Source organism: Limanda limanda, chromosome 15 (genome assembly GCF_963576545.1).
Source record: "Limanda limanda chromosome 15, fLimLim1.1, whole genome shotgun sequence".
Classification (NCBI taxonomy): Eukaryota; Metazoa; Chordata; class Actinopteri; order Pleuronectiformes; family Pleuronectidae; genus Limanda; species Limanda limanda.
In genome coordinates this window covers 12,679,333-12,704,777 of record NC_083650.1, presented here as the reverse complement: position 1 = coordinate 12,704,777, position 25,445 = coordinate 12,679,333, and the positions used below count along the sequence as shown (strand labels likewise).

The 25,445-nt window shown below is 40.7% G+C and overlaps 6 protein-coding genes across 7 annotated transcripts; 5 read left to right on the top strand and 1 right to left on the bottom strand.

Annotated features, from left to right (window-relative positions):
* Window positions 1-1,072: 1,072 nt before the first annotated feature.
* On the top strand, window positions 1,073-7,915 carry LOC133020237 (serine/threonine-protein kinase ICK-like). The gene is made up of 14 exons (XM_061086731.1): window positions 1,073-1,260; window positions 2,554-2,823; window positions 3,280-3,334; window positions 4,285-4,406; window positions 4,517-4,596; window positions 4,683-4,815; window positions 4,913-5,084; window positions 5,184-5,351; window positions 5,442-5,819; window positions 5,987-6,195; window positions 6,290-6,432; window positions 6,626-6,742; window positions 6,841-6,948; window positions 7,078-7,915. The coding sequence occupies exons 2-14, from the start codon at window positions 2,723-2,725 to the stop codon at window positions 7,227-7,229; spliced, it is 1,938 nt and encodes a 645-aa protein (XP_060942714.1). The 5' UTR covers window positions 1,073-1,260; window positions 2,554-2,722; the 3' UTR covers window positions 7,230-7,915.
* Window positions 7,916-8,563: 648 nt separating this feature from the next.
* Window positions 8,564-10,837, top strand: LOC133020269 (glutathione S-transferase A4-like). The gene is made up of 7 exons (XM_061086764.1): window positions 8,564-8,652; window positions 8,746-8,869; window positions 8,956-9,007; window positions 9,498-9,630; window positions 9,729-9,864; window positions 10,282-10,407; window positions 10,489-10,837. Exons 2-7 carry the CDS (start codon window positions 8,783-8,785, stop codon window positions 10,615-10,617), a joined length of 663 nt encoding a protein of 220 aa, XP_060942747.1. The 5' UTR covers window positions 8,564-8,652; window positions 8,746-8,782; the 3' UTR covers window positions 10,618-10,837.
* Window positions 10,838-11,815: 978 nt separating this feature from the next.
* LOC133020279 (glutathione S-transferase A4-like) lies at window positions 11,816-14,643 on the top strand. Its single transcript, XM_061086777.1, has 7 exons — window positions 11,816-12,471; window positions 12,565-12,687; window positions 12,793-12,844; window positions 13,373-13,502; window positions 13,601-13,739; window positions 14,088-14,213; window positions 14,295-14,643. The coding sequence occupies exons 2-7, from the start codon at window positions 12,601-12,603 to the stop codon at window positions 14,421-14,423; spliced, it is 663 nt and encodes a 220-aa protein (XP_060942760.1). The 5' UTR covers window positions 11,816-12,471; window positions 12,565-12,600; the 3' UTR covers window positions 14,424-14,643.
* Window positions 14,644-15,477: 834 nt separating this feature from the next.
* Window positions 15,478-17,521, top strand: LOC133020259 (glutathione S-transferase A4-like). Its single transcript, XM_061086754.1, has 7 exons — window positions 15,478-15,566; window positions 15,656-15,779; window positions 15,885-15,936; window positions 16,185-16,317; window positions 16,416-16,551; window positions 16,967-17,092; window positions 17,174-17,521. Exons 2-7 carry the CDS (start codon window positions 15,693-15,695, stop codon window positions 17,300-17,302), a joined length of 663 nt encoding a protein of 220 aa, XP_060942737.1. The 5' UTR covers window positions 15,478-15,566; window positions 15,656-15,692; the 3' UTR covers window positions 17,303-17,521.
* Window positions 17,522-18,170: 649 nt separating this feature from the next.
* tmem14a (transmembrane protein 14A) lies at window positions 18,171-25,141 on the bottom strand. Of its 2 annotated transcripts, none has more exons than XM_061086773.1 (5): window positions 25,065-25,141; window positions 24,666-24,742; window positions 24,480-24,581; window positions 23,886-23,973; window positions 18,171-18,321 (listed from the first exon to the last, which is right to left on the bottom strand). In XM_061086773.1, the coding sequence occupies exons 2-5, from the start codon at window positions 24,733-24,735 to the stop codon at window positions 18,279-18,281; spliced, it is 303 nt and encodes a 100-aa protein (XP_060942756.1). In that variant the 5' UTR covers window positions 24,736-24,742; window positions 25,065-25,141; the 3' UTR covers window positions 18,171-18,278. The 2 variants fall into 2 exon arrangements, with proteins under 2 accessions (XP_060942756.1, XP_060942754.1); XM_061086771.1 differs by lacking the exon at window positions 18,171-18,321 and adding an exon at window positions 23,176-23,764.
* Window positions 20,637-22,994, top strand: LOC133020270 (glutathione S-transferase A4-like). The gene is made up of 7 exons (XM_061086766.1): window positions 20,637-20,725; window positions 20,815-20,937; window positions 21,021-21,072; window positions 21,675-21,807; window positions 21,907-22,042; window positions 22,460-22,585; window positions 22,667-22,994. Exons 2-7 carry the CDS (start codon window positions 20,851-20,853, stop codon window positions 22,793-22,795), a joined length of 663 nt encoding a protein of 220 aa, XP_060942749.1. The 5' UTR covers window positions 20,637-20,725; window positions 20,815-20,850; the 3' UTR covers window positions 22,796-22,994.
* Window positions 25,142-25,445: the final 304 nt, after the last annotated feature.

Below are 25,445 nucleotides of genomic sequence, written 5' to 3'. Positions count from 1 at the left end.
TATGAAAGATGGTTTAATCAAACCACTGCACAGGTGGTCCAGAAGATCAATTTATCAGCCTTGTTTCAGTTGTTGATGTGTTTTCCATAATCTGCTTATCGACTTATTAAAGATTTCAGCTGTATTGTTTGTTTTATGGCCCCACATACTGAAGAAATCATGAAGGAAAGCATAGACTGTGTATGAAAATGGACGATGTGTTTCCACTTGCATTTTGAAATCAAGCTTAAATATCCTGTATAAAAAGACTGCTACCTTATAATAATAATAAATAACTTTATTAATAAACCACTGTTCTTAAAAATGTTAAAAAGCACTACTCAAAAAACAAACGAGGCAGATGACTAAGGGTACATCGGCAACAAAAGGGATAAAGCTGTACAAATGTATAAAACGTAAATAGATTCTAAACAAATATTGATCTTATGATGAAGGTTGGAGTCAAAGTGCACATTAGGAATCAAGGGATGGAGCCGCGGTGCACAGACGAGCACTGATACACATGCTCGTCTGTGAGCCTCAACTCACAATCATGGTGTTTCACCCTATTTTACTACTACTGTACATGAGAAGAACTACCTAAAATTACAAAAAAAACATTTTCACGAATAAAATATTGAATGTGTCCTTGTAAGTGTACTATCTATGTAGTAAAATATCATCCCACTGGTCTTCCTGCACATTCTGCAAAAATCCAAATATTCTTAATGGTAAATTGAAACACTATTGGACCATCTTCCTATCTGAGATTTGACAAGGATGAATGGAAAGCAAGATTTAACCCTCCCTCACTTCCGTGTTTGCTTTATCGTGCTATTTATCGATGTCTTTCATTCAAAGGATTTTAACTGCGGCCTTTCACTTTGATGCCTTTGTTTAGCTGTTATGAATTTCTAATGTCTAAACTGAAACAAGCAAAAAGCCAAATATCATATTAGATATTCTTTTGAGTAGCGGACTATTTCATGCCGCACAAGGTGTAGACACAGAGAGGCAGATATATGTTTCGGATCCTGTTGTGTCTTTGGAGAGCTGTGATTTGTTGGGATGAAACCGCGAGAGTTCACTGAGCAGAGGGCCTGTCTGAACATCTAGTTGTGTGTAGCTGTGTGTACATGTGTGTATGTGTAGATGTGTTGTCTGTTTAGATGTGTGTGTGTGATAGACCGAGGATGCGGTTATGATCGCAGCGAGCAGATTATTCCGCTCAGACATTTCACCACAGATGCTATGTGTTGTTGTCGATGTGACGAGAGGAGGGTGAGTGATGTGTTTTGATTTATTAGTGAGGAAACCGGGCAATGTAAAAGGTTATTAAAAATATAAAAAAAGCATCAGGGCCAAAACATCTTTAACCACAACAGCCTTACCGTCAGGGATCTGCTTCCGCTCACTGTACAGAGCCATCGTTCACATTCTAACTGAGCACATCTGTAGTGTTAGCACAACCAAAAGCACCGAAGCTAACGGAGTGGAGGACATTTAGTGCTAATTAACCACATCGTTAGCTTCCTCTCACTAACTTAACCAGAAACACGGCTGCTAACGTTAGCTGCACACGAACCAAGCATGACAGAATATCAATAACATGGAGGTGAAGGAGGTCGAGGCTGTTAGCTTGTATTGCTTTGGCAAGCAGCAGCTGTGATAGCTGCTGCTTGGTTAACGTGTTAGTGCTACAATACACTTTAGCATAAAGATGTTTACTGCTTAAAGGACCACTACAACGTGTTTCATCCTCATCTCTATGGAGGCACCAGTATCTTAAACTTGTGTTAAATCTGTCTGTGCATGTGTGTATGTGATTTGGGGTTTTCCTTTTAAAACACGTAGGATCACCTCATTGAAAAGTAGTTTAATCTACATATTCTCCCTCATTATAAATACGTCAAAAATCTAGGACTATGCAAATCCCATCAGAAGTTTAATGGTCCGACAAGATGTCTCCTATTTCACTGAGGATAGAGTCCTGAGTGAATTACACATGTGCTAAGTGAGCAGTGGAGGTGCACTGGAGACTTCACACATCAGACTTCATATTGGACCATAAACTAACTGTGATATCACTCCACCTTCAAACCAGGGATTGAAGTAGCCTCACATTTTCTGCAGATTCATGTGAAAACAATATTTCAAGTTACATAAAGCAAAAATACTTTTGGATGATGGGGAGGGGGGCTTTAAATGTCTGTGTTATTCTTTGCAGTAGTGCACTGATCCTTATCCCAAATCCTTAATGTTTGCAACAAAACGTTGTGACACTGAAAACTAGAGCACGTTAGAGAGAACATGGTCCAACAGTCCCTTTAAATTCAATTAAGCTGCACCAACATTAACACGCTCTTAGATATATGTTCCCTAACTATCTTATTTTTGTCATCAATATTCACAAATCCTTTTTTTGTAATCGGTTGCAAAAGAGTTTTTGTGTGAGGTGGCTCAGAGATACAATATAGACAGTGAGGCAGTATTTAACAGTAACATATGTTTACATGGGCAGCAATATTCCCACTATTGACCTCATTCTGAACATTCTATCTCTCTCCTTCTCAGCTACAAGGAGGAAAGTCCATGACACCATGAGTCATCCAGCTCTGCCCGTGGTTTTCTGCTGTTGTCACAGGAAAATCTGGTTGCATTCAGCAGCAGGAACCGAACACGTCTCTTACTTTCAGCCCAATTATTATCTGGCTCCACACACTGCTATGGAAGGACAAGCACAATGAACAGATACACCTCCATCAGACAGCTCGGGGATGGCACCTACGGCTCGGTAATTCTTGGCCGCTGTCTGGAGTCAGGAGAACTAGTTGCCATAAAGAAGTAAGTATCTGGAAGTTGTGTGGGTTTCACTGCAAACAGCAATACGTGATGATGTTCTGCACCCCACTGTGTATTATTATAAAATAAAATAATCACAAGTGTGTTTCATCTCAATTGTACAAATTGTTGTTTTCTTTAACCTAGAATGGTCCCTTTATATTTACATCAGGAGCGGCTCTTACTATGTAGGCCGTCACGTTTTTTACAGTAGCCCAGACTGGACCAACTAAACACCTTTTAAGTTTATGACAACCTAAGATTTCCAAAAGTTCTCTTTCATGTTTGGAAGGGGAAGGGAAGGGTGAGGTGAGGGGTACCCAGCTGCAACATGAAACTTCACCACTAGATGTCACTAAGTTATACACACTGAACCTTTAACAGCAGTTTAACAAAAGATTGATCTGCAATTTAATGTAGCTTCTGACAAATTGGTTAACAGGAATGCTATGTTTTCAGAATGAAAAGAAAATTCTACTCCTGGGAAGAATGCATGAACCTCCGTGAAGTCAAGGTGAGCTAATCTTTTCTATATTTTTTTTTTAACAGTTTCACACATAAGATTAGAAAAGCAAAAATCTGCCCAAAATTAACATTAAGGGAGTTCCATGTTCTAGAATCAAATCAACAGCTCATGTTTCATTTTTACTTGAGAGACTGTAGTCCATATTTACTGATCATCAAATTGATCAAGTTAATTTAAGTTGTATGGGCCTGTATTCATGTAATGTAGGTCTGGTCAGTCTTGTATTCATTCTCCAGGTGTAGGTATGAAACATCACTGTGGTTTGCTATGTGGTAGATCATTCACTGACGATATGTTTAACTCTCTATGTTCTGGCCCCTATTGTCAAATATAATAAATCAGCTTTCTGTTGTTTCTTCTCACACCACCTCAGTATTTTACTGTCTAAATTTCCTCGCAGCTCAGAGTCGCACAGCAGCTGTGAGAGTAGAAGGTGATTCTCGTGTGCTGTTGAGTTTTCAGCTCTGGTTCCCATCCCCGGCCCACACACCCCCTTTCCCGGAGCTTTACTTAAAACGCAGCCAAAAAAATGTGTAGAACTCGCTGGTCCTCAGAGTCCTGCTGAGTAGATTATAATAACCGCATGATGTCACACCATAAAATCTCAAACTCCCTTTCCAGCTTTTCCTCCTTACTAAAAACATAGCATGGTTAAACCTTTATCATCCCAGTGCATGGGAGCAGTGTACCGAATCTCCATCCTGCTTTCTATCACTTGATTTATTCAGCATAAATCCCACTTTTGCAGCATTTACCCCCATCTACACAAGCGTTTTACCAAGAGGGATTTGTTTTCTAGTTGTAAGCTGCTTTTGAATGTGCTGCAGTGACTTGTGTGTATTATCCAGCATGCTTAGATTTCGCTTTTTATTTCTACCATTTATTTTTTGTTTATGCGTTCCACACACTCTAACACAACCTCTCTTTTACTTTTTCAGTCCTTAAAGAAACTCAATCATGCGAATGTGATCAAACTGAAGGAGGTAATTCGAGAAAACGACCACTTGTACTTTATCTTTGAGTACATGAAGGAAAATCTTTATCAGCTAATGAAAGACAGGTTAGTAAAACTTTTACTATTTGCATTGTTATTTCTACATTTAAAACTACATTTGGTTAATGCTTAAAGTTGCATAACTGATGAGTTTTTGTTCTGTTTTTTTGCGGCAGGGCTCGTCTGTTTCCTGAATCTGCAGTCAGAAATATTATGTTTCAGATACTGCAGGGGCTCACATTCATTCACAAACATGGTACGTCTGTGTTAAGACATCAGCATTATTAACAAGTGTGGTACAAATAAAAAATGAATGTTCTATTTACATGTTTGCTCTGTTAGGTTTTTTTCACAGGGACATGAAACCTGAGAATCTCCTGTGCATGGGCCCTGAGCTGGTAAAAATAGCAGACTTTGGGCTCGCCAGGGAGATCAGATCTCGACCGCCTTACACAGATTATGTGTCAACTAGATGGTGAGTGAACATAGCCAACTAATAATTCGACCTAAATGAAAGCATGTGCAATAGCAGAGCGTATTCAAGCCTCTGCCCCATTTCTTCTTCTGACCAGGTACCGAGCCCCTGAGGTGCTCCTCAGATCCACATCCTACAATTCACCCATAGACCAGTGGGCACTTGGCTGCATCATGGCTGAGCTTTACACCCTCAGGCCTCTTTTCCCAGGCTCCAGTGAAGTAGACACCATCTTCAAGATTTGCCAAGTTTTGGGCACGCCAAAGAAGGTACGATGAAACACATGTGAAACTACAAATATAGTTCAGCTTCAGGTGAATAGGGGAGTTATATGTGGAGCATGAGACAGCATGTGTTTTTCCTTCTAGAACGACTGGCTTGAGGGATTTCAGCTGGCAAGTGCCATGAACTTCCGTTGGCCTCAGTGTGTTCCAATTAATCTGAAGAGTCTCATCCCTAATGCCAGTCCTGAAGCCATCCATCTGATGACCGATCTGCTTCTGTGGGATCCCAAGAAGAGACCAGCTTCTGCCCAGGTACAGTCTGACCTGCAGTTGAAACATTTTAACAGCTGAACATAGACACACAGATACAGACACACAGCTGTTGTTTGTCTATCTTTTCAGGCTCTCAGGTACCCTTACTTCCGGGTAGGCCAGGCTCTGGGCACCCCTCAGCAGATCCTGGAGCAGGGCCGACCTCAGCCGAGTCATGTGCCGCTGCAGGCTCCATCACAGTCGCCGCAGCAGCAGCAGCAGCCTCTGCTACTCAAGCCCGTCCCCCCCGCCCAGCCGCCACCTCCCAACCAACACTGCTCCCCCTCCAGGCCTCTCCAGCAGATCCAGCCCTCCCCTGTATCTGCAGCCGCCCAGGCGGCACTGTACCAGCGGCACACGGAGCTGATGCGAGCACAGCAGCCGAAGCACATCCTGAAACAACCACAGACCCAAGGGACTCCACCCAGCCATCTACCTTATATCGTAGACAAAAGTCTGCAGAGCAAGGTGAGTCTGGGCCTGGCATAGAAACGTACACCTGGTTGTTATACTATTTACTGTACCTGTCAGCCTCCAATACCAACACAAATACATCAGACAAAGTTGCTTCTTCCAACATGTAACTGTGCATTTATTCCTCCCATGCACGGTTGGTGTTGTTGATGTTCTTCTAGCAAACCCGAGAGGAGTCCGAAAATGCCAACCTAATGAGCTATCAGCTGAAACCTAAAGGAGGGCGTCGCCGTTGGGGCCATGGCACCGGTCACCATAAAGGTGAAGACTGGGACGAGTATGAAGAACCAGATCTGACATCAATAAGTATACTGGGAAAAAAACCCTTCTCCACAGAGAAGTCGAGGCAGGAGGAGGACGGACTGAGCAGGTGAGGTTATGATCCGTCCTCAGGGTAGATTCAATGCTGTAGGAATATAATGCGTGAACAGAACACAGGATCCTGACTGCCCTCTGTCTTTCAGATATGGAACTGTCCTGGATTTCAGTCGACCCAGCGGAAAGGAAGATGCACCTTTAAACCTGAACAAGACTGCAGCCTATCAAGAGCCATCAAGAACGGCCTCTGCTAAACAACATTATCTGAGGCAGTCCAGATATTTACCTGGTAACTTACTGTCTCTTTTAAGACATTTCTTAGCAGGACCAGGAGCCGTCGCTTATAAAAACAAACATCACTTTTAATGAATCAGTTGATCGAAGTTTTATTTCACTTTTTAATTCCTCACCCTTAACTATTTTGTTTAATTATTTATTTCAGACGAAAATATAAATATTAAACTTTTTATATCTCCTGTCAGGCATTAGTACAAAGAAGAATGTCGCCATAAATGCCAGTAAAGACTATAGTGGAAGCCATCTTTGGGGAAACAGTGGTATTCCGTTTGGAGGGACTCTGCCGAGCAGAGGAGCTCATGGTGAACCTCACAGACCTCTTACACTGTATCATCCACTCATTGTTCTCACTTTTCACTGTGTTCAAGTTTAACAGATCTGTCTTTGTTTTAAATATCAGGTACAAATACGATCCCAGGTGGATACATGCCATCGTTTTACAAAAAAGACATTGGTTCTGCTGGTCACAGAGGACATCAGGGTCCTTCAGAGGAATCAACAGCATCAAGTGAGTGAACAATTTCGAGCTGTGAGCTTCTGTGATGCTATTTCAACTATTTTAACTATCCAGCCACAGAGGAGTGCCCCCTAGTTCTTGCCGTCCTCATTGATCATTGTGTATTTATCGTCATTTTAGATTATGCAACATGGCGGTCTGGCCGGAGTCAGATAAACACCTCTGCCAACATGCCGCTGGCCAACAAGAGCAACCCGGGTCTGCTGCCTCGCCCGCCCGTGCACACCATCCACGGGCGACCAGACTGGTCTGCCAAATATGGACACCGCTAGTGGCCTCGCTGGAGCTCCGATCTTTTCGGCGCTCCTACGAACTCTTTCACCTCCAAAGAGTAGGCCTAGTTATTTTGTAATCCAAAAGTGTACATACATCTTACACAGCAATAAACTTTATTTCATGATGTGTACCATGGATGTTGTGAGTTGTAAAATATCTCAAGTTGTGCGTGTATAGTATGTGTACAGCGAAATGCAACTGGCCAAAATTTAAACCCGGGTCTTTCTCCTCAGTGTTTTATTTTTTATTTTCTATCTCTTACACTATTATCCTACAGAGTTTACACCTTCACCTTCAGTTTTTTTTATCAGATTTATTATTGCATGCTCTTCGCCAACCTGTTTACATCATATATGCATATTATAACATCATGAAAGTTTCAGTGTGACTTGTTTTTGGTCAAACTAATTACTTTGCGTCTGTACAGTTCAGCCATTTTTTTTCTACTTTCCTGCTGTATTTGTTTCATAATGGGCAACTATTATTTGTGCATCATGTGTTTGAGATGAAATCCAAGGCCGGGTTGTAATTTCAGTCGAATTAATGCGATGCTGCCATGTTTATAAACCTGTTTACATTTGAGCAGTAAAATTATCAATGTTAACACATTTTATCCCCTCAGCCAAACGGTGTGTGATTATTGAACAGCCACTTATCGATTGTGATTAAACGTTTGACTGAGTGTGTGAATATTTTTTTATTAATTATTATATAACAGTCCCTTCTCCATGCCTGGCTCAGTGGCTGTAACAGGGTGAGCACAAGAGGGGCAGCTGGATTAATCTGCTGCGAAAGGTTAATTCAGGTCACTGTTAATCCTATACGTGCAAGAATATAGTGATGCAATTATTCTGATTATTTGTGCCAGAGTCAAAAACCCAATACAATGAAATGTGCTTTTGACTATATTTAGTATATATTGTGATTGAAAAAAGAAAGGGGCTCTAAATTCATCATACATCATCACAAGTTAAATTGTTTTTCAGGCCTGTTATGGTTAGTATTGCATCACATAACCTCTTTACATACAGTCTGTGTACAGAAGATTACATTGTACTGTTTGGCCGAGAGGTATCTGCATCTAAATGTGGGGAAAAAATGTTGTTTATTTTAGCAGAGATAATCACATGATTCCATTACAGTCACAAGGCCAAAGACAGCAAAGGTTCGCTCTATTTGCTTACATGGCACAATCCACAGTGTTCTTACTATCTATGGTTCTTACCACTTTCAAGCACTTCCTCTTTGGCTCCCTCTTCTGGAGCCACGTGGTCTTAACCAACCAACCAATGGCAGCCTCTGTGTTTTCTCCACTTTCACCGTGATTTTTTTTATCATCTGAAGGAATAAAGTTATATAACAACTCACACTTTGCTTCCATCGGCCACTTCTCCCACAGCTGACCTCAGCCCTGCACTTGTAAGTCTGCTGAACTCAGATTTAACACTTGCACCCTCGTGTTCAGGCAGTTTTATCTCTAATTAGTGTTTTCTCCTTTCTGTTAATTTCTAGCTTCACAGATTTGTTATCACCCCCTAAAAACCAAACCATGGCTGGAAAAGTTGTGCTGACTTACCTCGACGGCAGAGGGAAAATGGAGTCGATCCGCTGGCTTCTGGCTGCAGCGGAGGTGGAGGTGAATACAACTTTCTTTGCTTTTATTCCTCTAGTTTTATTGTTTTTAAAAGAAAAAAAAAAAACATACTTCTGTTGCATTCACAGTTCGAAGAGGTTTTCCTGACGACCCGGGAGCAGTATGAGAAACTCCTCACTGGTGAGTTGTTTTCATACAGCTGATTACAAATAAATAGTTTCTGTGTTTTCCAATCAGTGAGAGTTTTCAGTGAGATTTATTTATTTATAAGCGCCACCTATCGGCTGGAAAGCACACCACTGGGAAGTGGTTTTACTCTGGATTTGTCTGGATCAGCTGAGACTATTTCCCCCTGTGTTTTTATCCATTGAAATTAAACTGGTGTGTTTGATTTTAAAGAAGAACTCTGCAGATTATTTGGCCCCTACTTTTGAGTCAAATTATATCCCACCCATAGAGATATTTTTCCTTTACCTCAGCCAAAGAATCACCAGGGTGCGTCAGGTATTTACAATATACACAGCCTCTTTTAATGTGAACGATCTTAACAACCTTTGAGTATCATGTGATGCTTAAATACACAGATACAGTGCACTGGGTGACTTGGTGTTTTACCGCCCCTGTGTCCTCTGCCCCTGTGTCCTCTGCCCCTGTGTCTCCTGCTCTGCAGACGGAGATCTCATGTACCAGCAGGTTCCCCTGGTGGAAATAGACGGCATGAAGCTCATCCAGACCAAGGCGATCCTGCAATACATCGCAGAGAAGTACAATCTCCATGGCAAAGATCTCAAAGACAAAGTCATGTATGAGCCCCTCGTTCCTTAATGTATTTCATTACTGTGTGCTGGGATGTTTTTACTACATTGATGTGTAATGGTAAACTTCCGATGCTTCTCCCCAGGATCAACATGTACTCAGAGGGAATCATGGATCTCATGGAAATGATAATGTTGCTGGTGTTTGTGACGGATAAACAAACCAAACTGGACAATGTTGAAACCAAAGCAAAGGAGCGCTACCTGCCTGTGTTTGAAAAGGTACCAATACACCTACTGTATATCTGAAAAAGCACTGGGTGCCAACCTCTGCCACAACAGTCCCCTTAGGAAAACACATTTAAATTAACTAAATTCAGGTTTTCATCTTTGCACACACTCATAAATATCAGTCTTATAATTATGGAAAACCTGGATCTGCAGCAAAATTGAATGGCTTCTTCCCTTACTCACACTGCATCCTTCTACCCAGTTTCATTCTGATCCATCTAGTAGTTTTTGCGTAATGTTGCTAACAAACATACAAACCAACAAACTGACAGTGAGTGTAAACAAAACCTCTTTGGCAGAGTTAATCATCTCAGTTAAAATCACTTAATGATGTAAAACTGGCCCGTCGATCATTCTATGTGATTGTTTATGATAAATGATATGAGCGTCTCTGCCGAACTCTCTCAGGCTCTGTCTGGACCTGTGTACCTGGTGGGAGGTAAACTGAGCTGTGCAGATGTGCAGCTGATGGAATGCACCCTGATGCTGGAGGAGAAGTTTCCGGCAATCCTCGCTGACTTCCGCAACGTCAAGGTAAATGTTACACAATGTTTGAGCCCTGAGATAACGGATATATGAAAAGTTTTACAACTAAATCTGAATACTGCGTTACAGTCTTTCCAGGGCAGGATGAGCCGGCTCCCAGGCCTCAGCAAGTTTCTGCAGCCGGGCAGCAAGAGGAAGCCGCAGCCAGACGACCTCTTTGTGAAGACGGCCATGGAAGTGTTGAGACCCAAGTTTTAATTTCCACGAGCTTCTGTTGAACATCTGGTAAACTCCTCAAACATCTAACGATGAGTAGAACAGCCATATCTACTGATTTATCTTGAGGTGAATTCTACACTGAGGCAAAAGCACAAAGCCACTGGGTACCATAGGAAATGATGTAGTTATTTTTGATAACAATTAGTGAATTAAATGAAGTGAAGAGGCAACTAAATAAAGAATCTATTTCTCGAAAACATTTGAGAAGCTGCCGTTTCTCTTCTTTTTTTTCTTGTCAAACAAATGGAATATCCCCAGACCTGCTACACAAAAAGAAAATTATAATGTCAAGAATCAAACTCACACTGGCTATAAATAAAATACATTGAAATAATTTCCCCCTCAATGATATATAGAATGTGAGATCAGGAATACACTTAAGCAATTTTAATATTTCTGTTTAATATCTTGCAGAACAAAACAGTGGTAGTGTAAAGTAACTGTAAACTGTAAACTTTCAAGACAAACATAACACCCACAAATGTCCTGTACATCTGTTGTGCTGCCAGTACTGTGAGCGAATACATCAGTGTATAAATTAAACAATATAAAATCATAAGGTTTACAAAAAAGGTTTGATCAGCGGAGAGATTAATTACAAAATGTTGAACTTAAGTCTGATTTTAACACCCGGCCCTGGAAGCTTGTATAAGGATTCTGGTCCCATGAAACTTAACACTGATCATGTATTAAAGCAGGTGATGGTTTGAGTGGTTTTCACTGTTTTTTAATATAGTGACTGATCAGTGTTTGTTGGGAAATAACGAAATTTACAAAATAAGCTTCGAATCCTATGACTGATGGTTTGGAATGAACTCTGTCAAAACACAACACATTTAAACATCACTCTGTCGTGTCAGTGCTTGTTATTACACGTAGCAGATGACTGGTGCTCACAGGGTACCATGTTTCCTTTGTTCATTCAGAGGCCGACAGGGTCTCCTCAGACTGGTCGGTGCTGTTCCTGCAATCACGCCATGATCAGGTGCAAAAGTTGAAAGTATCAGACTAGTTTTTATAATGAAATATAAAAGTAATATTTATAGATGTAATTATGTCATAAATGATTGCAGCAACATAATAATCATTACAACAACGATGATGATTATTGTTAACAATATATTTTCACTATTTGTATAATGCATACATATTGAAAAAAATATTATAATTACAATAATCATTATTGTTGTTTTTAAATCAGCCTCTTTATTGCTGATCCTGAGCTACAGATGATTAGAAGCCCTGTTCTCCTGCAACATGTGACCCCCGCCCTTCCCTTTGGCCACATAGTCACATGAAGATGAGTGTGTCTGTAAATGAGGAAGAGGGGATTAGGTCAGAGGTCCAGAGTAGAGCTGTGTTTCCCAGTTACACAACATGCACGATTATACATCTGTATCATGTCCTGGTTGATGAAAAAAGCTCACTTATCTTATTGTATTCGTAAAATGCCGAACTTGGATGTGAATCAAACCTCACGTTCCCTGTGTCACCTCGAGCCCTGATATCTAACCAATAGCGACATTATTTCCGGATGGAGCAGCAGATCTCTGATGAGAAGGATGAGACTCGTGGAAAACCCACTGACTGAGGATCTCATGGGAGAAGTTTTTGAATGGAGCAGCGTTCTTACCACTTTCAAGCACTTCATCATTGGCTCCCTCTTCTGGAGCCACGTGGTCTAAACCAACCAACCGATGGCAGCCTCTGTGTTTTTTCTCCACCTTCACCCTTTTTTTTATCTTCTGAAGGAATAAAGTTATATAACAACTCAAACAAAAACAACTGCTTGCATCGGCCACTTCTCCCACAGCTGACCTCATCCCTGCACTTGTAAGTCTGCTGAACTCAGATTTAACACTTGCAGCCTCATGTTCAGGCAGTTTTAACTGTAATTAGTGTGTTCTCCTTATTGTTCATTTCTAGCTTCACAGATTTTTTATCCCCCCTTAAAACCAAACCATGGCTGGAAAAGTTGTGCTGACTTACCTTGACGGCAGAGGGAGAATGGAGTCGATCCGCTGGCTTCTGGCTGCAGCGGAGGTGGAGGTGAATAAACCTTTCTTTGCTTTTATTCCTCGAGTTTTATTGCTTTTGAAGGAAAAGCAAACAAACTTCTTGAATGTGACTGTTGAATATCTGTTGCATTCACAGTTCGAAGAGGTTTTACTGACGACCCGGGAGCAGTATGAGAAACTCCTCAGTGGTGAGTTGTTTGCATACAGCTGATTCAAAATAAAGAGTAGTTTCTGTGTTTTCCAAATCAGTGAGTTTTCAGTGAGATTTGTTTTATTATTAGCACCACCCATCAGCTGGAAAACACGCCACTCACTTTATTTGAACTATAACCTGTAAGCAGATGAAGGGTTTTACTCAATGGATTTGTCTGGATCAGATGAGACTATTTCCCCCTGTGTTTTTACACATTTAAATTAAACTGGTGTGTGTGTGATTTTAAAGAAAAAATCTGCAGATTATTTGGCCCCTACTTTTGAGTCAAATTCTGTCTCAACCACAGAGATATTGTTCCTTAGCCTCAACCAAAGAATCACCAGGGTGTGTCAGGTATTTGTCCAACAGTAGACACAGCCTTTTTAATGTGAAGCAATCTTAAAACCTTTTGAGGAGATAATCTCAAGTATCACATGATGCTGAAATTCACAGATACAGTGCACTGGGTGACTTAGTGTTTTACCTCCCTGTGTCTCCTGCCCCTGTGTCTCCTGCTCTGCAGACGGAGATCTCATGTACCAGCAGGTTCCCCTGGTGGAAATAGACGGCATGAAGCTCGTCCAGACCAAGGCGATCCTGCAATACATCGCAGAGAAATACAATCTCTACGGCAAAGATCCCAAAGACAAAGTCATGCATGATCCCCTCGTTCCTTGATGTATTTCAATACTGTGTGCTGGGATGTTTTTACTACCTGGATGTGTTATGGTAAAATGTCAATGCTTCTCCCCATTATCAACATGTACTCAGAGGGAATCATGGATCTCATGGAAATGATAATGGCGCTGGTCTTTGTCACAGATAAACAACCCAAACTGGACAATATTGAAACCAAAGCAAAGGAGCGCTTTCTGCCTGTGTTTGAAAAGGTACCAATACACCTACTGTATATCTGAAATAGCACTGGGTGCCAACCTCTGCCACAACAGTCCCCTTAGGAAAACACATTTAAATGAACTAAATCCAGGTTTTTATCTTTGCACACACTCACACTTGCATCCTTCTACCCAGTTTCATTCTGATCCATCCAGAAGTTTTTGTGTAATGTTGCTAACAAACATACAAACCAACAAACAGACAGAGAGTGCAAAGAAAACCTCATTGGCAGAGTTAATCATCTCAGTTAAAATCACTTAATGATGTAAAACTGGCCCGTCGATCATTCTATGTGATTGTTTATAATAAATGAGATGAGCATCTCTGCCGAACTCTCTCAGGCTCTGTCTGGACCTGTGTACCTGGTGGGAGGTAAACTGAGCTGTGCAGATGTGCAGCTGATGGAATGCACCCGGATGCTGGAGGAGAAGTTTCCGGCCATCCTCGCTGACTTCCGCAACGTCAAGGTAAATGTTACACAATGTTTGAGCCCTGAGATAACGGATATATGAAAAGTGTTACTACTAAATCTGAATACTGCGTTACAGTCTTTCCAGGGCAGGATGAGCCGGGTCCCAGGCCTCAGCAAGTTTCTGCAGCCGGGCAGCAAGAGGAAGCCGCAGTCAGACGACGTCTATCTGAAGTCTGCCATGGAAGTGTTGAGACCCAAGTTTTAATTTCCACGAGCTTCTGTTGAACATCTGGTACACTCCTCAAACATCTAACAATGAATAGAACAGCCATATTTACTGATTTATTTTGAGATGAATACTGCACTGAGGCAAAAGCACAAGTCCGCTCGGTACCATAGGAAATTAAGTAGTTATTTTTGATAACAATCAGTGAATTAAATGAAGTGAAGATGCCACTAAATAAAGAATCTGTTTCTGGACAACATTTGAGAAGCTGCCGTTACTTTTTTTTTTTCTTGTCAAACAAATGAAATATCACCTGACCTGCTACATAAAAAGAAAATCATAATTTTAAGAATCAAACTCACACTGCAAATAAAAATACATTGAAATCATTTCCCCCTCAATGATATATAATGTGAGAATTCAGGAATACACTTAAGCAATTTGAATATTTCTGTTTAATATCCTGCAGAACAAAACAGTGGTAGTGTAAACTGTAAACTTTCAAGACAAACATAACACCCACAAATGTGATGTACAGAGGAAAGGCCTCTTATATACAGTCTGTGTAAAGAAGATTACATCGTACTGTATTGCCGAGAGGTACCTGCATCTAAATGTGGCGAAAATATGTTGCTTGTTTTAGCAGAAATAATCACATGATTCCAGTGCAGCCACAAGGCCAAAGACAACAAAGGTTTGCGCCATTTGCTTACATGGCACAACCCACAGGAGGGCGGGGCTTCAAGTGAAATCAGTGCCAGAGTGAACACTACATAATGTGCGGTGAGATCACATGAGTGTTAGGGCCGTGCTAAAATTAATCTGTACGATATTTAAAGAACAAGATTACACAACAGTACGTAGTTCTGGATTATCAGAAAAGAAGCTGGTTCCCCCAGTATCAGACTGGTTTTTATAATGAAATATAAAAGTAATATTTATAGATGTCATGTCATAAATGATTGCAGCTTTTTGAATGGAGCAGCATTCTTACCACTTTCAAGCACTTCATCATTGGCTCCCTCTTCTGGAGCCACGTGGTTTAAACCAACCAACCAATGGCAGCCTCTGTTTTTCCCACCCTTTTTTTTATCCTCTGAAGGAATCAAGTTATAACAACTCACACAACAACAGCTGCTTCCGTCGGCCACTTCTCCCACAGCTGAACTCAGCCCTGCACTTGTAAGTCTGCTGAACTCAGATTTAACACTTGCACCCTCGTGTTCAGGCAGCTTTATCTCTAGGGTTTTCTCCTTTTTGTTCATTTCTAGCTTCACAGATTCGTTATCCCCCCCTAAAAACCAAACCATGGCTGGAAAAGTTGTGCTGACTTACTTCGACGGCAGAGGGAGAATGGAGTCGATCCGCTGGCTTCTGGCTGCAGCCAAGGTGGAGGTGAATAAACCTTTCTTTGCTTTTATTCCTCTAGTTTTATTGTTTTTGAAGGAAAAGCAAACAAACTTCTTGAATGTGACTGTTGAATATCTGTTGCATTCACAGTTTGAAGAGGTTTTACTGACGACCCGGGAGCAGTATGAGAAACTCCTCAGTGGTGAGTTGTTTGCATGCCCTTTATCTCAACCAAAGAATCACCAGGGTGTGTCAGGTATTTGTCGAGCAATAGACACAGCAACTCCCCTGTGTGCTCAGACAAAGCCTCTTTTAATGTGAAGCAATCTTAACCTTTTGAGGAGAGAATCCCACGTATCACGTGATGCTGAAATTCACAGATACGGTGCACTGGGTGACTTATTGTTTTACCGCCCTGTGTCCTCTGCCCCTGTGTCTCCTGCTCTGCAGACGGAGATCTCATGTACCAGCAGGTTCCCCTGGTGGAAATAGACGGCTTGAAGCTCGTCCAGACCAAGGCGATCCTGCAATACATAGCAGAGAAGTACAATCTCCACGGCAAAGATCTCAAAGACAAAGTCATGTATGATCCCCTCATTCCTTTATGTATTTCATTACTGTGTGCTGGGATGTTTTTACTACCAGGATGTGTTATGGTAAAATTTCGATGCTTCTCCCCAGGATCAACATGTACTCAGAGGGACTCATGGATCTCATGGAAATGATAATGACGCTGCCGTTTGTCACGGATAAACAAACCAAACTGGACAATATTGAAACCAAAGCAAAGGAGCGCTATCTGCCTGTGTTTGAAAAGGTACCAATACACTTACTGTATATCTGAAATAGCACTGGGTGCCAACCTCTGCCACAACAGTCCCCTTAGAAAAACACATTGAAATGAACTAAATCCAGGTTTTTATCTTCGCACACACTCAAATATCGGTCCTATAATTATGAAAATCCTGGATCTGCACCCAAATTGAATGGCTTCTTCCCTTACCCACACTGCATCCTTCTACCCAGTTTCATTCCTGTCCATCCAGTAGTTTTTGTGTTATGTTGCTAACAAACATACAAACCAACAAACGGATAGTGAGTGTAAACAAAACCTCTTTGGCGGAGTTAATCATCTCAGTTAAAATCACTTAATGATGTAAAACTTGCCCGTCGATCATTCTATGTGATTGTTTATGATAAATGAGATGAGCGTCTCTGCCGAACTCTCTCAGGCTCTGTCTGGACCTGTGTACCTGGTGGGAGGTAAACTGAGCTGTGCAGATGTTCAGCTGATGGAATGCACCCTGATGCTGGAGGAGAAGTTACCGGCCATCCTCGCTGACTTCCGCAACATTAAGGTAAATGTTACACAATGTTTGAGCCCTGAGATAACGGATATATGAAAAGTGTTACAACTAAATCTGAATACTGCGTTATAGTCTTTCCAGGAGAGGATGAGCCGGGTCCCAGGCCTCAGCAAGTTTCTGCAGCCGGGCAGCAAGAGGAAGCCGCAGCCAGACGATGTCTATGTGAAGACGGTCATGGAAGTGTTGAGACCCAAGTTTTAATTTCCACAAGCTTCTGTTGAACATCTGGTACACTCCTCAAACATCTAACGATGAGTAGAACAGCCATATTTAGGATTTATTTTGAGATGAATACTGCACTGAGGCAAAAGCACAAGTCCGCACGGTAAAATAGGAAATGATGTAGTTATTTTTGATAACAATCAGTGAATTAAATGAAGTGAAGATGCCACTAAATAAAGAATCTATTTCTGGACAACATTTGAGAAGCTGCCGTTTTCTTCTTTTTTTTCTTGTCAAACAAATGGAATATCACCAGACCTGCTACACAAAAAGAAAATCATAATGTTAAGAATCAAACTCACACTGGCTATAAATTAAATACATTGAAATCAATAATATATAATGTGAGAATTCAGGAATACACTTAAGCAATTTGAAAATGTCTGTTTAATATCCTGCAGAACAAAACAGTGGTAGTGTAAACTGTAAACTTTCAAGACAAACATAACACCCACAAATGTCCTGTACATCTGTTGTGCTGCCAGTACTGTGAGCGAATACATCATTGTATAAATTAAACAATATAAAATCATAAGGTTTACAAAAAAGATTGATCAGCGGAGAGATTAATTACAAAATGTTGAACTTAAGTCTGATTTTAACACCCGGCCCTAGAAGCTTGTAAAAGGATTCTGGTCCCATGAAATTTAACACTGATCATGTTTTAAAGCAGGTGATGGTTGGAGTGATTTTCACTGTTTTTTAATGTAGTGACTGATAACTGTTTTTTAGTATTTTGTGGGAAATAATGAAATCTACAAAGTAAGCTTCAACTCCCATTACTGATGGTTTGGAATGAACTCTATCAAAACACAACACTTTTAAACATCACTCTGTCGTGTCAGTGCTTGTTATTACACGTAGCAGATGACTGGTGCTGACAGGGAACCATGTTTCCTTCGTTCATTCAGAGGCCGACAGTGTCTCCTCAGACTGGTCGGTGCTGTTCCTGCAATCACGCCATGATCAGGAGCAAAAGTCGAAACACCATTAACAAACTGCAAGTAAAAAAGAGGAAAGGCCTTTTATATACAGTCTATGAACAGAAGATTACATCGTACTGTATGGCCGAGAGGTCTCTGCATCTAAATGTGGGGAAAATATGTTTGTTTTAGCAGAAATAATCACATGATTCCAGTGCAGCCACAAGGCCAAAGACAACAAAGGTTCACTCCATTTGCTTACATGGCACAACCCACAGGAGGGCGGGGCTTCAAGTGAAATTGTTTTTTTTATAATGAAAAATAATCAAAGTAATGTTTATAGATGTAATTATGTCATAAATGATTGCCGCAACATATAATAATCATAACAACGATGATGATCATTGTTAACAATATAATTGCAATAATTGTATAATACATACATAGTGAACAATATTATAATGACAATAATTATTATTGTTGTTTTTAAATCAGCCTCTTTATTGCTGATCCTGAGCTACATATATACAGATGATTAGCTCCTAAATGGCGGAATGAGCTCCCCATTGACATCCGGACATCAGAAAGTTTACACATCTTCTACCGCAAACTAAAAACATACCTCTTCCGACTATACCTTGAATAAAAAAATTAAATAAAAAATTAAATTTTTTTGGAACTAACAATTTAGTAGCACTTAAATGGCATTTACTTACTTATAGCACTTTGTTAACGATAAAAGCGTCGGCTAAATTAAATGTAATGTAATGTAATTAGAAGCCCTGTTCTCCTGAATATCAAACATTTTTACTGTATAGATTAAGAGATTTTTCAAAGTAAAGTCAAACATTTCAACTGTGGAATATATAATTTCTGGATATTTCAAAGTACTGTAAAAACACTTTGCTCAATAAGTACAGAGTGAGACTCATATGCCTGTGTTCAGAACCGCTCTCACTACCTATATACTGAAGATCAAACATTTTTACGGTATAGATTAAGGGATTTTACAAAGTAAAGTCCAACATTTAAACTGTGGAATATTTCATTTCTGGATATTTCAAAGTTCTATAAAAACACCTTGCTCAATTAGTTCAGAGTAAAACTGATACGCTGTGTTCAGGACCTCTCTGACTACCTACATAGTGAATATTAAACATTTTTACTGTATAGATTTGGAGATTTTTCAAAGTAAAGTCCTACATGTGTACAATCAAATCAGTTAATTTCTGGATATTTCAAAGTTCTATAAAAATAATTTGCTCAATAAGTTCAGAGTCAAACTGATAAGCTGTGTTCAGGACCTCTCTGACTACCTACACACTGAAGATCAAACATTTTTACTGTATAGAGTTGGAGATTTTTCAAAGTAAAGTCCAACATGTGTACAATCAAATCAGTTCATTTCTGGATATTTCAAAGTTCTATAAAAACCCTCAAAGAGGTCCTGAACACAGGCATATCAGTCTCTCTCTGAACTTATTGAACAAAGTGTTTTTATAGAACTTTGAAATATCCAAAAATGATATATTCCACAGTTGAAATGTTGGACTTTACTTTGAAAAATCTCTTAATCTATACAATAAAAATGTAGGTAGTCAGAGAGGTTCTGAACACAGGCATAAAAGACTCACTCTGAACTTATTGAGCAACGTGTTTTTACAGTAATTTGAAGTATCCAGAAATTACCTACTTGAGGCTAAAAATGTGTGATTTTTATTTTGTAAAATCTCATAATTGATACTGTCAAAGTGCTATTCATAAAAATGACAAGGGTAGGACAATACTTACTTCTTGTGAATGTGAATTTAATCCAATAATTTTTTATCAATTATGCATTTTGTACAGGCTCAATGTCAACAGTTTATTTTGAAAACCGGACGTAGGCCCAGATGTGTTCTTCCCCTAACTTCGAGTACTCCGATGCCTTCCCCTTTCTGGGCGGTTTGGATGCGATTACCATAAGTGTCAGTATATGCGCGCAGTAGAATTTCTGTGTCGGCTGATCTGACCACAGAGATAAGTGTCGGCTGGCCTGACCGCAGTACCAGTGTCCTGGTTGATGAAAAAAATCTCACTTCTTATCTAATTGTATTTGTAAAATGCCGAATTTGGATGTGAATCGAAGCTCACGTTCCCTGTGTCACCTCGAGCCCTGATATCTAACCAATAGCGACATTATTTCCGGATGGAGCAGCAGATCTCTGATGAGAAGGATGAGACTCGTGGAAAACCCACTGACTGAGGATCTCATGGGAGAAGTTTATGAACGGAGCAGCGTTCTTACCACTTCAAGCACTTCATCATTGGCTCCCTCTTCTGGAGCCACGTGGTCTAAACCAACCAACCAATGGCAGCCTCTCCGTGTTTTCTCCACCTTCACCGTTTTTTTTATCCTCTGAAGGAATAAAGTTATATAACAACTCACACTTTGCTTGCATCGGCCACTTCTCCCACAGCTGACCTCAGCCCTGAACGTGTAAGTCTGATTAACTCAGATTTAACACTTGCAGCCTCGTGTTCAGGCAGTTTTATCTCTAGTGTTTTCTCCTTTTTGTTCATTTCTAGCTTCACTGATTTGTTACCCCCCCTGAAAAACAAACCATGGCTGGAAAAGTTGTGCTGACCTACTTCGATGGCAGAGGGAAAATGGAGTCGATCCGCTGGCTTCTGGCTGCAGCAGAAGTGGAGGTGAATAAACCTTTCTTTGCTTTTATTCCTCTAGTTTTATTGTTTTTGAAGGAGAAGCAAACACACTTCTGTTGCATTCACAGTTCGAAGAGGTTTTCCTGACGACCCGGGAACAGTATGAGAAACTCCTCAGTGGTGAGTTGTTTGCATACAGCTGATTACAAATAAAAAGTAGTTTCTGTGTTTTCCAAATCAGTGAGAGTTTTCATTTGCGATTTATTTTATTTTTAGCGCCACCTATCGGCCGGAAAACACGCCACTCACTTTATTTGAACTCTAACCTGTAACCAGATGAAGGGTTTTACTCAATGGATTTGTCTGGATCAGCTGAGACTTTTTCCTCCTGTGTTTGTATCCATTTAAATAAAACTGGTGTGTGTGATTTTAAATAAGAACTCTGCAGATTATTCGGTCCCTACTTTTGAGACAAATTCTGTCCCACCCATAGAGATATGTTTCCTTTACCTCAGCCAAAGAATCACCAGGTTGTGTCGGGTGTTTGTCCAACAATAGACACAGCAACTCCCCTGTGTGCTCAGACAAAGCTTCTTTGAATGTGAAGCAATCTTAACAACCTTTGAGGAGATAATCTCAAGTATCACGTGAGGCTGAAATTTACAGATACAGTGCACTGGGTGACTTATTGTTTGACCGCCCCTGTGTCCTCTGCCCCTGTGTCCTCTGCCCCTGTGTCCTCTGCCCCTGTGTCTCCTGCACCTGTGTCTCCTGCTCTGCAGACGGAGATCTCATGTACCAGCAGGTTCCCCTGGTGGAAATAGACGGCATGAAGCTCATCCAGACCAAGGCGATCCTGCAATACATAGCAGAGAAGCACAATCTCTACGGCAAAGATCTCAAAGACAAAGTCATGTATGATCCCCTGCTTTCCTTTATGTATTTCATTACTGTGTGCTGGGATGTTTTTACTACATGGATGTGTTATGGTAAAATGTCGATGCTTCTCCCCAGGATCAACATGTACTCAGAGGGACTCATGGATCTCATGGAAATGATAATGATGCTGCCGTTTGTCACAGATAAACAACCCAAACTGGACAATATTGAAACCAAAGCAAAGGAGCGCTATTTGCCTGTGTTTGAAAAGGTACCAATACACTTACTGTATATCTGAAATGGCACTGGGTGCTAACCTCTGACACAACAGTCCCGTTAGAAAAACACATTTAAATGAACTAAATTCAGGTTTTTATCTTTGCACACACTCATAAATATCAGTCCTATAATTATGAAAATCCTGGATCTGCAGCAAAGTTGAATGGCTTCTTCCCTTACCCACACTGCATCCTTCTACCCAATTTCATTCTGATCCATCCAGTAGTTTTTGTGTAATGTTGCTAACAAACATACAAACCAACAAACGGATAGTGAGTGTAAACAAAACCTCTTTGGCAGAGTTAATCATCTCAGTTAAAATCACTTAATGATGTAAAACTGGCCCGTCGATCATTCTATGTGATTGTTTATGATAAATGATATGAGCGTCTCTGCCGAACTCTCTCAGGCTCTGTCTGGACCTGTGTACCTGGTGGGAGGTAAACTGAGCTGTGCAGATGTGCAGCTGATGGAATGCACCCTGATGCTGGAGGAGAAGTTTCCGGCGATCCTCGCTGACTTCCGCAACGTCAAGGTAAATGTTACACAATGTTTGAGCCCTGAGATAAAGGATATATGAAAAGTGATGGAACTAAAACTGAATACTGCGTTACAGTCTTTCCAGGGCAGGATGAGCCGGGTCCCAGGCCTCAGCAAGTTTCTGGAGCCGGGCAGCAAGAGGAAGCAGCAGCCAGACGACGTCTATGTGAAGACAGTCATTGAGGTGTTGAGACCCAAGTTTTAATTTCCACCAGCTTCTGTTGAACATCTGGTACACTCCTCAAACATCTAACGATGAGTAGAACAGCCATATCTACTGATTTTATATTGAGATGAATACTGCACTGAGGCAAAAGCACAAGTCCACTCGGTACCATAGGAAATGATGTAGTTATATTTTAAGTGAAGATGCCACTAAATAAAGAATCTATTTCTGGACAACATTTGAGAAACTGCTTTTTCCTTTTTTTTTTTTCTTGTCAAACAAATGGAATATCATCAGACCTGCTCCACAAAAAGAAAATCATGATGCTAAGAATCAAGCTCACACTGGCTATAAATAAAAAAATACATTGAAATCATTTCTCCCTCAATGATATAGAATGTGAGAATTCAGGAATACACTTAATTTGAATATTTCAGTTTAATATCCTGCAGAAAACAAAACGGTGGTAGTGTAAACTGTAAACTGCCAAGACAAACAATAACACCCACAAATGTCAGGTACATCTGTTGTGCTGCCAGTACTGTGAGCGAATACATCAGTGTATAAAGACAAAATTAAACAATATAAAATCATAAGGTTTACAAAAAAGGCTTGATAAGCGTAGAGATTAATTACAAAATGGATTCTGGTCCCATGAAACTTAACACTGATCATGTATTAAAGAAGGTGATGGTTTGAGTGGTATTAACTGTTTTTTAATGTAGTGACTGATCAGTGTTTTTTAGTATTTGGTGAAAATGATGAAATCTACAAAATAAGCTTCAAATTCCGTTACTGATGTTTGGAATGAACTCTATCAGAACACGACATTTAAACATCACGCTGTCGTGTCAGTGCTTGTTATTACACGTAGCAGATGACTGGTGCTGACAGGGAACCATGTTTCTTTCGTTCATTCAGAGGCCGACAGGGTCTCCTCAGACTGGTCGGTGCCGTTCCTGCACTCACGCCATGATCAGGAGCAAAAGTCGAAACACCATTACCAAACTGCAAGAAAAAAAGAGGAAAGGCCAATCAGAAACCACTGAATCAACAAGTGCAAAATAACGTTGCACAAGCCTCACATTGCACAACACATATCTGCATGTGGAGCAAGCCTGACTCTGACCTTAGCCCCGACATTATCCCAGCAGGCAATAATTTCCCAGACTTCTTGTATCTCATGCCCATGATTACTGCAAGGAGTCCAGAGGCAACTGAAAGACAGAAGCAATGGTGGTTAGTGGCTGGATATTCAAACCAGTTCTCTATGGTCTATGCATTCAATTAATTTTGTTTAGCGCCAAAACATAATATATATTATCTCAAGGCACTTTGCATAGAAGGTCAAGACCTTAAACATTACAGAGAAACCCAACAGTTCCCACAATGAGCAAGAGAAAAAGCTCCCTCATTAACTGGAAGAAACCTCTAGAACCAAACTCAATGTGGGCGGACATGTGGCCCGACCGGTCGGGGTGAGCGGAGAAAAATGGGGAAGAGAGGAGAGATGGGTAGAGAAGAGTGGAGAGAAGAGAGAGAGAGAGAGCAGTAAACAGTTGCGTAACCATCAAGTTTCACCTCTGACAGACTAGTTGTCATAATGAAAGCAATTATGGACGATAGCAGCAACACTTTATATGATAATAATCATAAAAGTGACTGTTGTTATGCATGTTTTGAATGTAAGAGCACACGAGAAGGATCCTATCGCCATACTCACTCAATGAGACCTTAATGTCCTTCGGGTCATTGGAGACGTTGTAGGCACCATAAGCAGATAATCCACCAAACACTATCCCCGCCATCAGGGACATCACGCTGCCTGCAGGGAGACACATGGGGACAATCAGGCTTTTATCATCTCGTAAATTCATCGGGCGGCCGAGCTTTCCTTTCAAGTGTCAACCTTTTCGCTTGTAGCCCATAAACCCTCCAAGGGCGATGGCCGCAGCGTAGCAGAACCCGATCCAGTCCATCACCAAACTGCAGGGACAGGGAGACAGGACACACACTTTAACACGTGACTGACCTTTGACCTTGACACTGGTCGTTTCTTTGAGCCCACGTATGAATCTATTCTCATTAGATTTAAAACACCAACAAGTTTCCCTCTGAAACTCTCATCCAGCCACCAGCAGGAGGCCGGACAGGCCGCTAGATGGCACTGTGATAAACAACATTCAACAGCAGAGGAAGACTTGCACGTACATGATCTGTTGTGCACTCACATTCACGCAAACTCACTGCACGTCAAGTTATTGTCATTATAAAGTAGTTTGATTCGTCTGTGTGTGTTTGTTTTTACCTCGAGTAGAAACAACAGCAGCAGCTCAACAGTACCTTCGATCTGTCACTGCACTTCCTGGTTACTGACACCCACTACTGCGCATGCGTGATTTGTGAAGTCTGCTGCGTTCGCCGGCCGACCATAAAGTGGGAATTCAAACATTTCAAAAATTACTTTTAATATATATATTAAAAAAAAAAAAATTAAAAGTTAAAATACAATTAAAAGGATCTGTATTTGAAGTACAAAAACTCCCAAACAGTATTAGCAACAGTGTTTGAATGATTGAGTCTCTAGCTGATCAGTTGAAGTCACTGCACTTTAAAACATCATGCTGGAATTATGGGGGAAAAATTACTAAAACCATTTCTCATGTTAATTCAACATGTAAATCTTCTT

Excerpts from the sequence above, each read along its gene's own strand:
- LOC133020270 (XM_061086766.1), top strand. The coding sequence starts at position 20,851 with ATGGCTGGAAAAGTTGTGCTGACCTACTTCGATGGCAGAGGGAAAATG. Across the intron at positions 21,073-21,674 it reads GTATGAGAAACTCCTCAGTG|ACGGAGATCTCATGTACCAG; the intron begins GTGAGTTGTTTG and ends CCTGCTCTGCAG. Across the intron at positions 21,808-21,906 it reads GATCTCAAAGACAAAGTCAT|GATCAACATGTACTCAGAGG; the intron begins GTATGATCCCCT and ends GCTTCTCCCCAG.
- tmem14a (XM_061086773.1), bottom strand. The coding sequence starts at position 24,735 with ATGGACTGGATCGGGTTCTGCTACGCTGCGGCCATCGCCCTTGGAGGG. Across the intron at positions 24,582-24,665 it reads TATGGGCTACAAGCGAAAAG|GCAGCGTGATGTCCCTGATG; the intron begins GTTGACACTTGA and ends GTCTCCCTGCAG. Across the intron at positions 23,974-24,479 it reads GGACATTAAGGTCTCATTGA|TTGCCTCTGGACTCCTTGCA; the intron begins GTGAGTATGGCG and ends TCTGTCTTTCAG.
- LOC133020259 (XM_061086754.1), top strand. The coding sequence starts at position 15,693 with ATGGCTGGAAAAGTTGTGCTGACTTACTTCGACGGCAGAGGGAGAATG. Across the intron at positions 16,552-16,966 it reads ATCTGCCTGTGTTTGAAAAG|GCTCTGTCTGGACCTGTGTA; the intron begins GTACCAATACAC and ends GAACTCTCTCAG. Across the intron at positions 17,093-17,173 it reads CTGACTTCCGCAACATTAAG|TCTTTCCAGGAGAGGATGAG; the intron begins GTAAATGTTACA and ends ACTGCGTTATAG.
- LOC133020237 (XM_061086731.1), top strand. The coding sequence starts at position 2,723 with ATGAACAGATACACCTCCATCAGACAGCTCGGGGATGGCACCTACGGC. Across the intron at positions 4,816-4,912 it reads GATTATGTGTCAACTAGATG|GTACCGAGCCCCTGAGGTGC; the intron begins GTGAGTGAACAT and ends TCTTCTGACCAG. Across the intron at positions 6,433-6,625 it reads GCAGTCCAGATATTTACCTG|GCATTAGTACAAAGAAGAAT; the intron begins GTAACTTACTGT and ends ATCTCCTGTCAG.
- LOC133020279 (XM_061086777.1), top strand. The coding sequence starts at position 12,601 with ATGGCTGGAAAAGTTGTGCTGACTTACCTTGACGGCAGAGGGAGAATG. Across the intron at positions 12,845-13,372 it reads GTATGAGAAACTCCTCAGTG|ACGGAGATCTCATGTACCAG; the intron begins GTGAGTTGTTTG and ends CCTGCTCTGCAG. Across the intron at positions 13,740-14,087 it reads TTCTGCCTGTGTTTGAAAAG|GCTCTGTCTGGACCTGTGTA; the intron begins GTACCAATACAC and ends GAACTCTCTCAG.
- LOC133020269 (XM_061086764.1), top strand. The coding sequence starts at position 8,783 with ATGGCTGGAAAAGTTGTGCTGACTTACCTCGACGGCAGAGGGAAAATG. Across the intron at positions 8,870-8,955 it reads TGGCTGCAGCGGAGGTGGAG|TTCGAAGAGGTTTTCCTGAC; the intron begins GTGAATACAACT and ends TTGCATTCACAG. Across the intron at positions 9,865-10,281 it reads ACCTGCCTGTGTTTGAAAAG|GCTCTGTCTGGACCTGTGTA; the intron begins GTACCAATACAC and ends GAACTCTCTCAG.